The 17,541-nt window shown below is 43.3% G+C and overlaps 1 protein-coding gene across 1 annotated transcript in view; it reads right to left on the minus strand.

The window, feature by feature from the left end:
- Positions 1 to 389: 389 nt before the first annotated feature.
- Positions 390 to 17,541, minus strand: part of HAO1 (hydroxyacid oxidase 1) — a 27,194-nt gene continuing 10,042 nt past the window's right edge. Inside the window, exons 3-8 of the mRNA XM_009282520.1 lie at positions 9,354 to 9,609; positions 5,596 to 5,771; positions 4,578 to 4,669; positions 1,182 to 1,340; positions 847 to 916; positions 390 to 460 (exon numbers count right to left, since the gene is read on the minus strand). Coding sequence (XP_009280795.1) covers positions 390 to 460; positions 847 to 916; positions 1,182 to 1,340; positions 4,578 to 4,669; positions 5,596 to 5,771; positions 9,354 to 9,609 — 824 coding nt within the window. The remainder of the gene's footprint in view (positions 461 to 846; positions 917 to 1,181; positions 1,341 to 4,577; positions 4,670 to 5,595; positions 5,772 to 9,353; positions 9,610 to 17,541) is intronic.

The raw sequence follows: 17,541 nt of genomic DNA on the forward strand, positions 1-17,541 counted from the left end.
AAATGTTAAATTTCTGCATTTTGATAGCTGTTTGCTATCAAAACATTTCTGTTTATAGTTTCATTTTAACAACTAAGTTACTTCCAGGCATGTAAGTTAATATTAGCATTTGTTGCAAAACACCTCAAAGTTTCTATGTTGGTCTTGTATAAAGGCCCATCTCTAATCACAACTCCCAGTAGAGCAGCTTTCCTTAGGAGCCTGGGAGAATACGGAAACACCTGTAAAATTTGCTTCAAGTACTTTCTTCAACAAGTGATCTCCTACAGACCACCCCTTCTCAGTCAGGATTGCAGGATGAGGCCCAAAGAGCGAACGCGGTTGCTTTTTGTCTGGTAGCACGCTTTCTGTACAACAGGCAACACAACACAAGGCAATAGTCTTCAGACCTAAATCTTGGAAAATAACACTTGATGTCTTCGTATTAGTGTCCTGCCAATTTCTTCTACTTTCTGGCATCCTGGAGGAGAAGTTACATATCAGTTGAAAGCCCTGCTTTTCTAACCCACTCTAAGCCTTTTCTTTCTCTACCCATAGAAATCTACATTCTGTCAGATGAAATCCACCCCTTAGAGACCAAGGATTTGCCACTACTTTTCTACGGATTTATTGCTCTCCTTGTGAAAAACATTTTTACTTGTTTTTACTTAATCTACTCAGTTCCCCGTCTATAAGACAGGGATAACAAGTCCTTTTCCCATCTCTCCATAGCCTAGTCTGTTTATATTGCAAACATTTCCATCTCCCTTCTGTAGGTTACTACAGCATCTTGCCCAAGGCAATGAAAGCTATGAGGAAATGCGAGACAGAGGTGATTATTACTGAGAGGAAACGTTGATGTCTTACCCGTCAGTGCCATTGCCAGGCGAAACTCTTCCTTCAGCATCTGGAGAACTTCTTTTGCTCCTTCTTCACCCTAGGAGATTAGGAGACAATATGTACTATTATGTGTACATATAGCTCATGTGTGTAGATACAGACACATATACATGTGCCAACAAAGTTTTATGCACAACCGTAACTCCTGAGTACTTGTCATAGCAAATTTTAGATTAGATGGTCTGGATACACACAGACTCCGGCACACACGCACCCCTGTGTGCACACATATGCACATGCACTAAGCCTAAACAGTGAGTGTAGGTATCTAAAAACAGAAGTTTGAGCTTTTTCTAACTTACTTGATAAACCAAGCCCCAGATGAGAGGTCTTCCGATGAATACAGCTTTGGCACCGAGAGCTAATGCTTTGAGAACGTCTGTGCCTTTTCTTACACCACCATCTAGGAACACCTCCACCTTCCCCTCCACAGCCTCAACGATTTCAGGCAAGACATCAATCTAAAAGAGTGAAACCAGGAATACAGCTTGTCCGCTTCTGTAACGCTATTTATTTTTTGAATGAACTCTTATGTACAGGATCCGAGCTTTAAAGAAGCTAAATGAGCAATTGCATGCCTAACTGTATGCACAAACAAGACAGCTTTGTATTGAAAAACAGTAGTGACTTAGCATTTTAGCCGATATATACAAAGGTCAAATTTATTTGGAGAGTCACATAAATAGAATGAGAATCAGCAGGGTCACACAAAATGTCCATCTGATCCCATGACATGTATCCAACACAAGCCAGTATCAGATACTTCAGAAGAATATAAGAAATGGCAAGCATAGAAGAGGCCTTTCCTTGATGTTACTCTCCAAAATTCCAGCATTCACTAGTTTGGGGATGAAATTGAATCACCGTCACTTTTTAAATAATCATCTTCACTTTCCTGTTTAAATTTATTATTCATTTATACTAAAGGCCAGCTCGCATCCAGAAGCCCAGAGGCAGGCATTGTACCTATAGACATGGAGTAAGAGAAAGATGTGCCTTGAGGAACTTAGACTTGGCTGAAAAATTTTAGTGAATGTATTTTTCCTTTTGAAAATGCATCTTTATTACAGGAGTAAAGGTAGAGGAAACTTCTTCATATAAGAAAAAATTAGCTTTCCTCTGAGTTTTGAGCAAGGTGGGAAATGCTTTCTTTTAATGCACGTATATGTTACTTTCACCAAGCTCTACTTAACCCCTACACCAGTGATAAAGGTAAGGGGGAAGAGGATTTTTACTGTTCCTAAGTTACAAGTAAGTAACCAGGGAGTTAAGTAACATGTCCACACCATGCAAGAGGTCCCAATGAAGAGATGAGCCTCCTGAATTCAAGCCTCAAGTGTTAGTTACAGGGCAACTGTTCCTACAATGCCTAAATAGCTCCTATTCATGAAAGTCAGGAAAGACACAAAACTGGAAGCCAAGTACTAAGGGGACTGGAAACGGTGTGTGGTAGTAAGACAAAAGGCACACAAATTCATGTCTTACAAATACGGATGTAATTCATTTCCTTTCTAATGGATACAAAATGACTAGGAGATGGGGGGGGAAACTTGAAAGTGCAGTTTGTTTTTAGATTTGGATTAAAATTTTCTTGAAGTTTGGCACTTGCTGTGATTTTTTTTTTCCCCTCCCTTTGGTTTTGCTCTCATGCCAAACATATTTTGGATCTATTTCCATATACAGAGACCACTTTCTACATCCTGACAAACTGTACCAACATTAAAGTGCTGTAATAACTAAAGTATGATGCAAACCATAATTAAAACATAGATTTCCTCAATGTGTAACTAGACACTAGAAATATTAACCAGCTTGGGTTCAGCTCACGTTCTGAAAACCTATGAAATTAAAGAAAATTATTATGTTTCTAAAACAGAAACATTTAGCATGATCCAATACAGATATTTACATTACGAAAACTACACTGTGAAATGTAGTTCTTTGTACGGTGAAATCCAGTGAACACATCAGCTTTAATAGTACCTTCTCCTCTGCACTGTGGTGTTGCAAAGGAATAACTCATAACAAGTACTTTGCAAGTTTAATTTCTGTTCTACTGCAGTTGGCAAAAAAATTAATTCATATTTCTTGAGTTTTCTCATTTCTCAAAATGATGTTTTTAATATCCTCATACATTCTCCCTGTTGGATTACCTCACACACAGACTTGCCCAAGATTTTCAAATACTCTTATTGAAATTGGGGAATACATTCTTAAAAGGTGACAAGTAGATAAAGGGGACAGAAGTTAAAGAAGAAAAATTTGTTTCAGAAGCATTAGGCACCCACACTCTGAAAATTCAGTTCCCCTTAAGGTGTCTAAAACTGAATAGCTGCAAACTCTCTAACAGCACAAAATCACGTTTGAAAAAGAAAAATATCAGTCTCTCTTTTGAAACTGGAGAAGACCTGACATCAGGGGAGGGGTTCTTACCGGGCCCCAGGAGTACCTGGAGACAGTCAGGCAAGAGCATCTCAGAGGACAATGTCTCAACTTCATTAACCATTTAGAAAGCCATTTGTGCTGGCATTTGGCTCTCCAGTGCAGGGCTTGGCTGGTGAAGAACCAACCAACGCAACCAGGAGATCAATGGGTCCACATGAAGACCTCAGAAAACCAGTCGGTGAAGGAATTCGGCTGGGGAAATCCTCAGCTGCCCCCGAGGAGAGCAGCAGAGAGCAGAAGTGCTCCAGGGGAGAGGGGGACATGCCAGTAGGACAGCTGAGCAGATAAGACTTCACGTGCAAAACACTCCGCAGTGAAAAAGGGCTTACCTGTCCCCTTCTCCCTTCAGAAAATCATCACAGAAAACAGGCGGGTTTTCATCAAGGACATATTAGGAACACTGAAACAGTCACTACTGGGCTTTGATCCTCCTCCCTTTCATTCTCTTTTTACTTGCACAGCTTTCCCGCACCAAATGAAGAAGGATGAGTGATGACTGGAATTTTGAGGGTTTTCCTTCAGCCTGAACACATACTTTTTCATTTTCCTTTACTTCTTTCTTTTTTGCCAGTTGAGAACTTCTCAAATCCCTTTTCACCTTTGGAAAAGGCACAGGGCAGCATGACAAGGAAAAGGAAAAAAGGAAAAAACTGTAATTTAACCACCCTGTACCTTTTCCAAAGGTGAAAATGTTTGAAAAGAGAAAAATGGAAAGTTTCATTCTGCCTTTAGCTGTTCTGTAACTCTAATTTTTCAGAAGTCTCCGAAGAATATTAAAAGGGAAAAACAACTCTAGTACAACCTTCAGCATGCTGCAAACGGCAACATGGGGTTTTCAAAAAAGGATGAGAAAGGAGAAATAAAAGAGGAGGCTGGAAAAAAATTTCTTAAAGACTTTCCAATTTCTAAAAATGTAACTGACAATAATACTCTATCTGAAATTGCTTTTCTGGATTTCCCTGCAGGGTGCTGCAGCCGAGGACAGGGTGCCCAGGTAGCCTGAAGAAACAGCCCCACGTAAACCCTCCTGTGGTTTTTTGTTTGATCTGACCAAGGGGAGGCTGTATCTAACTCGGAGTATGATGTGGCATACTTAGAGAAATGGAGAGAGATTACTGCTCGTGGGTTAAGGCATATAACACACATATTTACAGGTTTTTCCTCCAGCTACCATGTGTTCAGAGAAAGCAAACAAGAAGCCAAAAGGTAGAGAAAAACAGAGACTACTGGTGCATATTGACACCAGTACTCACAGTTGCAGGGACCCCATCAAGCTGTCGTGCTCCATGATTTGACACCAGGATACCATTTACCCCGATCTTTACAGCTTCTTTAGCATCATCAGCTAGAAAAAAAACAACCAAACAAGATATGCCCTTCCATAACTGGGAGCTTGTTGACACCATGATGAGGGAAATTTTGGCATCACTAAAAAAACATTGCTGGACCTTAGGGCTTCATCCTGCCAAAGCCCCATCTCAACACAGAAAAAAGTTGTATCTTTGAGCAGTAAGACCAGAAAAGTCATTTGAAACGTTGGAGCAGAACATTTTACCACTTTGGATTAGCAGCCACTTTGGTTGCTAGCCTTTATTTTCTCTACTACGTCCCACAACTCATCACTAAGAAATTATTTTGCTAAATGATTTTCTCCAAGCCAAAATTATCGGCACAATTACAGTAATAATCCATACTTAATGAAACCACTTCACTGTGCTCAGTGCTCTTTTGACAGACTGGAAATCCAGCTTTCCTTTAAGTTGTATACAACTCAGATCAGTTTACAGGCACAACGAACGGAGCAAGTTCAATCTTCCTGGCTGCATCTGATTCCAGATACAACTGATACGATGCCAGCCGACCAACTCACTGGTTTAGTGCCCAGTGGCTCTGGTCCCTACCTACTGAACACCAAGGTAAACACAGCCTGTAGCACAGCCATACAAACCATCTGACAGCTCCAGGTACTTATTTAAGCAGCTGCTTCTGCAAGTGTCTTCGTTGCTGGGTTCCTAACCATGCATGAGGAAGAGAAGATATTTTCCTTTTGATTGTTTTGGCCAATCTTCCCTACTTAACGCAGCACAGGAATATGAACGTGCATCCCACCATATTATTCCACATTAGCAAAAGGGATGCTTGCCGTTAAAAAGTAATACAATTGTATGCAATTTTACAGAAATTTCCCCGGCACGAGCACTTTTCCTTCCCTGGTGCCTCTCCGAGAAGGGATGTCTCGCCTCCCCCATGGAAAGAGGCAGGACTACACACCCCTGAGGATTCCTTTCATGACGATGGGCAGTGAGGTCAGCCCTCGAAGCCATTTGATGTCCTCCCAGTTGACGCTTGCATCAATCGCCTCCGCTACGTACACAGCCAGTCCACTATTTTCTCCAAAGTCTTTCCCTGAGGAGAAGGCCAGGTCGCTGCTTGAAAAGTTTTTTAATCTAAAATGACAAAAGACACAGAAAAATAGTCTGAGGAAGATTCATTGTAGCCACAAATGTGTTAAACCTTTGCTCTACTGCAGGGCAGGAGCAAAAAAGCCTATCCCAGCATGTCAGATCACAGTCCTTAGTAAGCCGAAACCTCTGGCTGGCGAAGCATTTGATAACATCGGTGCAAGTTTCTCTGGCCCAAGGCAACAGTCCTAGTGCTTTCAAAAGAAATAGGATGAAGTCCAAAATCTAAAGGTTCAGCATCAAATCACAGTCAGGAGGAAAACCCAGCAGTGAGAGCACAATTAGTGCTGATTGCTCTGTTCTTCGGAAGCCGCATCTCGTTCCACATTGCACTATTTTACACTCATATTCCACATTTTGGGCAACGCACGGTATTTTTGTATGGAAACTGGCTAGTTCCGCTGCTGATTTCATGCCTGCAACAAGCAGCATTTCACACGGCTTTTCTGTTTCTGGGCTCAAGCATCTGTCCTGCCACAGACCTCCCGTGTGACTTTGGGCATGACACAGCCACTCCTTTTGCCTCAGTTTCCCACCATGAAATAGGAACAACAGTATCTGCCAGGAGCACTGTGAGGAGAAACGCATCAGAGACATTCAGACCCTAAAGCGGTACAGGCTGGATGTGAAGAGAGAACATCAATCTTGCTTGACATAACCCAGGACCCATTGAAGTCAAGAGGTGCACCTCTACTTACCAGCAAAAATTCCCTTAGCTTTCATGCAGCAAGTTTTTTGTTTGTTGGTTTTGTTTGTTTGTTTGGTTTTTTTAAAAATCCAGTGGATTCAGCTACTGGAGGAATAGGGGATTGGGTAGGTGGGAGGGGAGAAGAAGGAAGGGAAATTTTGTTAAGCTCCATGAACTAGATGGATCTGCATGAAGGCTTGCAGAGAATTCAGAATTTTCATTTGTCTGACAAGACCAACATCCAGCCAGTTCACCTTGTGTCTTTTCTGTATGTCTCCTTGTAAAACATGGGGCGGGGAGGAGAATGAAGTTCCTGTGAAAACATTAGCTATTATTTGCTCTTTAGCACTGAATTAATCTCACCAGTTTTAGGAAACTGAATGATAAATGACAGCTGCTGCACCAAAGACTTCACAGCCTTACTAGATAAAGCAGGAGAAGGGGAAAGGAAGGCGAATAGAGAAATTCAGGCTGTGTTTGTATTAGAAAGCTGAAGCAGCCCCTGAGTGCTCACAAGCACTAAACCACCATTGGCAACACCAGTACCGCCAAGGACACCCATGTCCCACACGAGGCTGATTGCTCTGTTCTTCGGAAGCCGTGTCTCGTTCCACATCGCACTATTTTACACTCGTATTCCACATTTTGGGCAGCGCACGGTATTTTTGTATGGAAACTGGCTAGTTTCGCTGCTGATTTCATGCCTGCAACAAGCAGCATTTCACACGGCTTTTCTGTTCAGCTCCAGGCCCAGAAGAAAATGAGAAAGGAGCGGGCTCTTAGCAAGATCCAGCTTTTCAGCTGTTGGTTTGCAGAGGGTGGGGTACCCAGAGGAAAACAGAACCATGGATAAGATTATATAAATAAGTGTTGTTTTTCTTGGCCTGTGAAATGCAGATCAACACTTGAATGAATGTTGCCTTACATACATTTCTGAGCACAATGGCACCTTGTTGTTGCTTTGAAACTTTGTTGAAACCCTGAAGCCAAGAAAAAGTTATCACATAACTGAGCAGAGCCCCACACTAGGAGAGTTCCCCCGCCGACTCTGCCACAAAACACTGTCCGAGGGTCATTCTGAAATCTGAAGTGATTAATTTGAAGCTTTAAAGATTACTCCAACTTCATATTATTTCATACAGTTCACTCAAACAAAACCTTGTTACAGTTCAGCCAGGTGGGGTCAAAGTGTTTCAGAAATGCTCTACTGCTTTCCTCAAATATTTTTGGGTTATTTGACTCACGTTGAAAAACTCTAACCCCAGGCCTTAAAATGATACTGCCCCTCAAAAAAGCTATTTAAAGAATTATTTAATTATCTTTTTTTAGGTAAAATGACAGTGTGTATCAATAATGTTTTGTCAATCACAGATCTATAGAAGGATTGCTATATGAGGCATATTTTCATGTTAGTTTTGTCAGGGATTTTTTGTTTTCTGGTGCTTGCCTCATAAGATTGTACTTCAGTACAGAAATCATAGGCAGAGTTAAGGTTGCTCTGTCTACCTTCATCATATCATCTGTTAGCTTCAAGCACAAGTGTGTGGGGGAGATCCGACACCCCAAGCTCTGGAGGTTTTTTTGCCTGCGAGGTGAAGAATCAGATTCATTGCGGAGTCCCATGGCTTACCTTCAATTTGAATATTATGAAAGAGAAGACCGACCTCAGGATGTGATACTATATTTCTTGCTATGTACATGTTACATATGGTATGTACATAGTATAACATAACAGTCTTAGGAGACATAGGAAGAGCACTTCAGATCCATTGATAATATTCAAAACTAGCTTTCACCCAGAACTTAAATCAAAGTTAATCTGCTTCAAAATATGTTCAGCTATCCTTTACTTTGTTTTCTCTCCATTTTTGTGTTCATTTGCAGGCTCTGAATAAGAGCAAACACAGTAGTCTTAATATATGCCGCGGCAGACTGCGGTCACTACCGAGACCTACCTGCAAGATTTCTAGCCCCGTTTTGCAAACCCAAGTCCTGGATATCCCATCCACTAAATACTCTTCCAGCCAGTCCTTGGCTGCTAACACCGCGCCAACACTTCAGCATATGTTTATCAGGATGGTCTCTACAGTCTACCAATTTGTATTTGCAAAAGGCTAGTGAAATCAGCGCCCTTACAACACCACTGGATAACTCTGTTAAAATTAAATGCTGCGTAGGCCCTGCAGTAGGGAGGAACTAGAATTAGCGCTGAAGTCAATCATGAGGCCACAAGTTCTTCTGAGATATAGAAAATGTCCCAAAACACATGTGGGGGTGGAAACTGTCCTCATGGAGAATTTAGAAAGACTGATCCCCATGTGTTTCTGTATTTGAGTAAAAGAAGAGTTAAAGTTGCTTGGAAAGGGGTTCTGTGGTCGGTAGCAACATGGCCCTGGACCCAGTGCACTGTCATAAGATAACGTAGGTTCGAAGGGACCATAACATCGGTTGGAAGGGGCCTTTGGTGCACTTAGTCCAGACACCCATTCAGAGCACAGCCAACTCTGCACCTGGATCCAAGTTCAAAGTCAGAGTGGGTTGCACAAGGCTGTGTCCAGCTGAGTTTTGAAGACGTCCAAGGATATATTGACAGACGTACAAAGAAATGCCCCATCCCTCTAACTTTGTCAGTCTGCAGCCTCATTTTCCCTGGCACATGGTGTCTTTTACAGCCTGCAAACAGCCAAGAGAGCTTAGTTTTGGCCCAAAGCAGATCATAGCCCAAGCACAGCGAGAGATACATGCTCAGTTATTGCCCAGTGCGGTGTGTGGCACCTGGAAGAAATTCCTTGTGCCAGAGGCAAATTTCCCCCCCAACACCTCATGGTGACCGTGGCACTGCCATGCGCCCGTCCCACATCCCAACAGCCGGCACCTACCTGAGGTGGGGAGGAAGCTGGAACTTGTTGCGCACGTCATCGATGCGCCTGCCGAGGAATGGCGTGTCCACTGTCACGAAGATCCCTTTGTAGCCTGCTCTCTCTGCACGCTTCACGAGGGATTTGGTAACCTCCCGGTCCTTGTACACATAAAGCTGCAGCCAGTGAAGGCCAGCTGGAGCTGCTTCAGCCACTTCTTCAATGGAAGAGGTGGCCCAGGAGCTCAGCATCATCCCCGTCCCCATTGCCTGGCAGGCTGGAGGAACACAAGGTTATATTTGAAATTACCCAAAACAGAGGCTCCTCTAAACAGGAACACTTGGCTCACGAGAGTGTGTTGGTGCACATAATTTCACACTGCCTTTCCTCAGTCTTAACGCATTTTCAGCCTTCCAGGGAAGGCTACGCTAATAGTTAGCAGTTACTAACAGCGGTGGGCTGCTGTGAGAGCTCTCTGGTTTATTCTCTGTGTTTATAGGCAAATTTTTAGTAACTGCTGTCTGCACACTGTTTGGGATGATCCCTGCTCCAATACTGGAAAGAAAAGATATTACAATCAAACTAAGCCAAACCCATATTAATAAGTCTTTATCCTATGGGGAGCCTGTTTGTAAGCCCCTAGCGTCTGGCTACCACTTGTCAGAAATTTTGGCACATACATTTAAGGACATACACGCACACGCAGAGTTTTAAATGGTCTAAAAAAAAAAAATGCATTTAAGGCTTCCCACTTTTTGTACACTGCCACATTGCTGCAGATCGGTGTTTCGGGTCTGTCATTCTCAACATCGCTCTTCAGTCCTCCTCACCACTGCCACATGCTCTCCCTTGAGCATTTCGACCACGGCATTTTGGCTGTTTTCTCCTACCCCCAAAATGTTCACTAGCATTAAACCTATGTTTCTTGAAGTGCTCTTCTAGCAAATGCCTGTTCTCATCCCTACAGAGCATTCCGGGGCATAATAAAACAGAAGGACACAGTCCAGCAGACAACCTTATTTAAAGGCTCGAGGGCAAAGCTCCACTTTTCTTTGCTTCAACACCTTCGCCGCCTGTCTCGTGGCCTGAAGGAGGGGGACCGACGTCCATTGTGTGACCCCACACATAAAGCTTCACACTTCTGGCAATAAAAAGTAGTAGTTCTGATCTCACTGAGAGTGGGAGAAACACATCCCAGGTGGCAGTCCCCACCCAGGAGACCCCAAAAGTCAATACAAAGATGAGCCGGTACAACAGACAAGTGGTCTCCAAAGTCTCTGCTGAGACCAAAGGGATTGGTGCTCATGCCCTACGTGTTTTGATCCCTCCTCTTTTACCTTCAAAAGCCGTGGAGTGAAATCACTCCCGAGGTGCGGGCAGCCCCAAGGTTAAATGTCATTGACCAATCCCAGATGGGGTCGAGCAGCCAGAGGCTCTGTGCCGGCTGCCTCCCTGGGGGCAATTTCCAACCCGGGCTGCACTACAAACCAGCTAACCTTATACAATTACATTTTTATGAATCTATCACTTATTCTTTTTGGGGTAATCTGTCACTTAGTGTAAAATAAAGGAAAACACACTGTAAAACTCAAAAATATTATATAAAGCCTTGTTTTTCTTGGTCTACCGCAGTATGCATATTCTTAATGTAAATGGACCTCTGTTTCAAAACGTCATCTCCAGCCCATCGAGGAATTAAAAAGTGGTCTTTATGACAACATTTTATTAAATAAGGATTACAAGTCTCTTAGAGTGGAAACTTTTGAACAGCTTATTCAAACAAATTGGTTACACCCTCCCACAGCCACCAGGCAGCTTTCAATCAGTGGAAATACAGTAGCAATGAACCAAAGCACTCTACATTTTAGCCATTTAATTTGTCCCCTTAAGATTACTGAAAAGAGTTCCCTTGCAGATTAAGTACCTAGAAATGAGTTTCTTCTGAAGAACCCATGCATACTGAATGCCTAAAGTCCTGCTAAAATCAGCTGTGGTGGGTTATCGCAAATCCCATAAGAAGTGATTTGCCAAATCGAGTCCGTTAAGTGATGCTGAGAAACAAGGGATCTGCATTCCTGTTGCTCTGTCAAATAGAAGTTCGTGAATGAGAGGGAGGGTTGCTAACCCAGCAATTGCAAAACCCTCAGATCAGATAAGGGAAAAATGTAAATGTTATGGTTCAATCTGCCTTTAGGTATCCATTTATTTCCATTTTTATTTTTATCCTCAAGTCTACCTCTACAGCCCTACGGACGCAAGAATAGTTGCAAAAGCAAGAATTAAAATAGAAACTGCACAATAAAATGTGCTCAGTGAATGGAAGATTTAAAAACACAAAATAATGTCATAACCTTTCAACTTATCTGCATACGCGGCAATAGAGAAGATGCTGCTTTCTTCTTATTTAAGAGTACATTTAAGCAGTTTGGTTCAATCAGAGTTCAACCATCCCAAACTGGGTTATGGCATTTCCATGAAAGCATGCTCACAAAATTCCTCTCGTCTATCCTTTAAAGTTAACAACTCTCTGGTAAAGCACCAGCTCAACACACGTATTTTGGATCTGCACGGTCAAATTCAAAGTTCATGCACACAAAATTTTTCAAAGTTTTAGAGATTCCAAGTTCCAGTTTTAGTTGATCTGTGCTTTATCTTGATCATTTTAAAGCTTATTTTGACAATTTTCTAGACTTTCAAAAACATATGATACATAGTCCTGAAGTGTTGCCAGCTTCTGGTGGTTTTCTACCTCAAATCAGGTTTTGCCAAAAATATACTCCCATTTCTTGCACGTTTAGCTGCAGTTGAGGAAAACAGAAGCAATTCATTTCCTCCAACAACTATATTTTACACTTCAATTTTGGGGTGCTGCAAATATTATTCTTACAAATCAGTACTGGATCCATATTCCCATGGGACGCTGTTGCGGCAATATGTGACATTTGCCAGAGTTTAAACATCAGATTTTTGTAAACCAGTCTTTCCTCATGCCATTTCAGATTGCTTTTAGTCTTTTTTTTTTTTTCTTTCCCCAGGTCTTCTTTTAATCCCGAGCATTGCCCAAAGCATACGTTTACCTTTGTACACACTGCAGGCTCCCATTGAGGTCAACGACAGTGCAGAGAGCACGGCATTAGCCACACACAGGAGGCCGGGGAAGTTTTCAATATCAGGACGATAAAGCTTTGAGTTGTTTGTACTCCGCCTTGTTTCGGGGCCAAATGCAACTAGAATTGGGATACGGTGGGGTGCTTAGGAAAGGGGAGCTTCACAGCCTTCCCTCCACGGCCGCCTTGAGTGGGTGCAGGTGCCTCAGCCCCACTGCTACCCGCCTGTACTTAGCCCCGGGAAGCCCCGAGCAAGGACATAACTTCTCACCAGGGAACATAAACCTTAATAAAATGGGGCTTTCCTCGTTCTTGGGGAATTCACCTGAAGTATTTTACATAGCAACACGTCAAGGTTGACCATGGGACAGGACCCACTTGGGAAGTCCACAGGAGAACAGAGCGATAACGTTTCTCAGGCCTTCTTTTCATCCTGAAACCTCACAGTCTCCTTCCCACCTCGGATGGGACATCACTCCATTAACTGGTATGGGAAGGGTATGGTGTTTGTCCCTATGGGCAACCCAGAGGCAACATACTTCAAGGAAGGACACTGGAGAAGAGCCCAGCTTAAGCGTGCATATTTTGTCAGGGTTACCTTGTATGGAAATGGGAACTCTTGTTATTTTTCTCTAGCTGTGCAAATTCCCATCGTTTCCCTTTTAGGGGCATCTCCAAAGCACGGCAGCCAAACTGCCCCGCTGGGGTCATTCTTCCCTGAACCCACCAGTGAATCCACTGTCCCCAAGTTAGGGGCCAGAGGACATTACTTGGGATCAACGCGATGTCCTTTTGGCACGGTGGTATTTCTCAAGAGAAGTAGCTGTTCTTGGAGCTGCATCTCCTAAGAAACAGAGTTGTTTAAAGTACTTAACATTACTCTCTTGACGAAACACACTTGGCTGAGAAATCCCCTGCCCAGCCTTACCTCACTTACCCCTTACAAAACACTGCGTGCGAGTTGTGCCTACGATCATTTTGTTGACACAATGCATTCTGTCAGCTGTGCAGGAAGGCTGGAGGCAGCAGGGAAAAATATGCGTGGCCAAAATGGATCTGGCTGGTCTAGGAGGGCTGTCATGCCAGACTGCCTGTGTACACTTGCATCAGAAAGTCCCCTGGCCATGCCGGTCTCTGAGGGGAGTCAGGGCCAGGTCAGTCCAAGCCGTGTTGTCCCACGTGAATATTGTCCTCTCAATGACTCTGGAGTAGCCATACCTCAAAATTAACATTTTTTTTGGAACACCACAGAGGTAACAGGTGAAAGATGGGTACAAAGTCCTGCTATTTTCACTGTGGCTGAGCACAAAAGGCAACAGATCACAAAATCCCTCCTTCACAGTCACGGGCACGTCCGATGAGCACAAGGAACCTGAATTCAGATGCTCAGCAGCATCGAAGCAAACAAAAAGCACGGTAGAAGTCTGTTAAGAGCCAAAGGAACAAAGGTGCTGCTCCCTCTCTAGTGGAAATGATAGAGCTGCCAGTAACTCAACTAAAACAGGGGCTGGGGGAAAAGCTTTGCAGTCAATATTCCTATTCTCTATTTGGCAAAGCAAACGGTGCAGTCACATCGCAGGTGATGGTGAAACCCTTCTTGCGTCAGCAGTAACTCAGAAAGTTGTTTGAGAGCAATTGCAGAGGGTAAACATAAAAACATCAGATCTGAGCAACTCTCATTCAAAGGTTTCAAAAGATCTGGCCAAGAACACAGTCAGGCTGTCCAGCCTGATTATCAGCAAGTCAGAGAGAAGTCAGGTATTGCGATACTGTTTCTGGGCTAAAACACAAGAATATAAGGTGATCGGTCAGTAAGAGAGCATTATGTAATTAGCAGCAATATAAACAGAATAGAAATCTCAATAAAATAATGGTACATATCTGTTTATAATCAGTTAAGGTTTCCAAAAATCGCTATTTCTTGCTAAGCAGCTGGATGGTGCACAAGATTTTGTTTCGGTGTACTTGAAGGTGGGTCCTGTTTACAGGAGCACGAGTACTACTGCACTTGCAGGGAGTGCTGACGGAAGACGACACGGGGATCACATTGGTTTGCAGGCACAGCATGAAGTCGGGATGGCAAATGAATGTCTTTGCATGGAGGAATAGCGAATCTTCCGATGTACAGGCAAGAAAAAAAAAATCATGTAGAATCAGAAGAGTTCTGTTGAAAAGTGTTTAGAGAACAGCCTTTGCTCTTTGACGGTGGCTAAGATTATTCATCAAATTTAGCAAATATGTTTAGTCAAAGAGGTTGAAATTGGAATGGGAAGTACAAGAAAAATTCACCTAAGTCAAAATGTCATATGTTGATATTTTCAAAATGGAAGTGTTTTCTTCTGAGCTAACACTTTTGTTTCAAAACAGAACTATGGCTAAAAGCATTAGCTAGTAGGAAAATGAAATAAAATATTGCGTTTTGGATCAAAGGAAACAATTTTCCTCCCGATTTTTCAGTTTCTACTGAACAGAAAATCCATTATTTGCAAAATTGCCATACACGCTGATGAACTACAACTAAAATGCTAGGGAATACACTTGAAGACCGACCTGGAAAAACTGGGACAACTGCCAAGGTCCGTGAAATTGTTTCAAGGACAAGAGAGCTTTCTCTGCAAGGAAGGACTCCAGGTCCACTTAGACGTGTCAAACAAAACTGAGGAGCAACCTTATTACAGCCTATGCGGACAATATTTTTTTCTTTTTTTTTTTTAGGTCGAGCTAACAGAAGTATAAGTAAATCCAACATCTGGATTTGAAGCTGTACAAGTTTTGACCGCGATTACAGCCTAATTCTGCTCAGAGTGGAGTTAGCTGACCTTTGGAATAACTTACTTTGTGTTGGATGGCCTGTCACCAGCAACTTTTAAAATTCCAGTTGAACATTTTCCCCCAAAAAGGTCCTTTACTAATGAACAGAATTGTCGATGAAGGTGTGTTTAAGGCAAGCTGCCAGACTTTACCCTATTTCAGGTAAGATGCATGCTCCTTTCCACCAGCTTGGTTGCTGCAGGAGAGCATCCCTCGAGGAGCAGCAGCAGTGAGGGGCAGCAGCACCCAAAACCCTGACAAGCCCCAAAGCAAGAGGTCGTGAGGGCAGGGAGTTTTACCTCACGAGAGACACCACGACATGCCCTTGTGCCTAGAGAAGATGTTTACGCTGCAACCTGCAGGCAAATCCGCTGGAAGAGTGGAGCAGTTCAAAGCAAAATGCTGTCGCTTAAGGGAATTCCTTGGCAGGATCAGGCACTGTTCTCAAAATACAAAAAGGTAGGGGAAGGAGTTGTTATTGCTACCTGCACCACCCTGCTCTGCAGGTAAGGATGGGGTGAAACCAAGATAATCTCTTGGGGTCTAACCCCAACCAGGCGGACGTGTGGCTTGTGGCCCCTGCTGCGGGGTGCCCGGGCACCCACACTGTGGGTGCTCCTTTGAGCAGCTGCCATGCCCGCCGACACGAGCCACGGCACACTACACCCCCTTCCCTGGCTGGGAAGCGACAAGGTTCAGACCATGCCGTGCTTTCAAGGATCATCACACCAGCAGAAGCACCACCACATACATCGCTTCCTACACACCTGAGCCAAAAGTCAAGCTTATGAAGTATGCCAGGCTTTGCAAAAGCCACAAGACTCTGGATCAGACTTTCTTGGCTTGCGTAAATTGGTGCAGCTGACACGAAAGCTGATTTAAAGCAACCAACAATCTGCTCGCTTGTATTTCAGAGGTATCACAGAGTTTAAGAGAAGTTGGATGTAGCAAACCCCCTGATCCCGAATGTCCCAAATTTAAGGGAACCTTTAAGCCAAACGTGTACTTTACAGCTAATCCCTGTCATCTTATAAGGTCAAACGAAAAGCTTGGCACTGAATGTCCCACTCCACCTCTAACAGAGCACAAAACCGAGGCCGTATTTTTTCTGCAAGAAACACTAATGCAATAGAGAGGGTGCGATTTTAATTACGCTCTCCTTTGAAAGCGATGAAAAATCTACCAACTCCATGGATATGTTTATTTCACTGCACGTTCAAACCGTTGCCAGTAGACCAAGCTCTCCTAGTTTGAAAACCCAAGAATGTTAAATGCAATAATCATATGTTAAAGTTTGAAAATGTAAGTGCACAACAGTCAGGAAATTCCAAAATTAAGTTATCTACCACAACCATAACTCAGCCCTGGTAGTCAGCCTTATTGTACCACTTGATTTTGCATGCCATTACAGATTTATGCCTTAAAACGCGGCCGGGCCGTAGCATCAGTGGGAATTTTTGCTAAGGAATGTCCTGAATTTTGTGTGTTTCGAATCTCGCTCTTAACATTGCGTTAATATGTTTGCACTTAACATATAATGCTTCAGAGTTTCTCCCAGGATAACCTGGGCCAGAAATAATCCACAAGAATTGCCGAAGGACAAGACAGCACCAAGGCATCCCACCGGACACTGCTTCGCAAACCAATTCAAGGTATTCGAGCTCCATCGTGTGGAACGCGCCTGCACATACAATAGGCATAAAAGCTTTGGCTTCCTAATAAATCTCTTGGGAAGGGGAAAAAATGTATCCCCAAACATACTATAAAATCAGAGAAATCTGCTTTTACAGAGATTGCTGCTGGAGTTGTGCTGCAGCCCATCACGGCGCACATCGCAGCGCCGGGGCTTTTTAATGAGAATTGAGACCAGCTCCCACTGCAGGGCAGGTAATTAGACTCACTTCAAACTAGCATTTGCTGCATTGGTCATGGAAACGCTGCTAGATGAATAGCTCGACCATGCACAGGGTTATTTTTTTTTTTTTTTTAAACTATTGCCTATTTAGGTTTTGTGTCCTTTTTTCATTCGGTGCTAAAGCACTGAAACACACAGCCCAATGCTGTTTGTATGCAACAGGCATACCGTGTGACCGCTTTCTCAGATTTTGTGTCGTCCTGCAGCTCGGGTTAAAGAGTAAGAAGCCATTTCACATCTGAATTCTGGTTAACATCCCATTTCTCGCGGCCTTTTAGGCTGCAGCCTCCATGCACTCCCACCCCAAGGACCTGGGGGTGTGGGTTGACAGCCGGCTGAACATGAGCCGGCAGCGTGCCCAGGCGGCCAAGAAGGC

The sequence above is a fragment of the Aptenodytes forsteri genome, unplaced genomic scaffold (genome assembly GCF_000699145.1).
Source record: "Aptenodytes forsteri isolate BGI_AS27 unplaced genomic scaffold, ASM69914v1 Scaffold5, whole genome shotgun sequence".
Classification (NCBI taxonomy): domain Eukaryota; kingdom Metazoa; phylum Chordata; class Aves; order Sphenisciformes; family Spheniscidae; genus Aptenodytes; species Aptenodytes forsteri.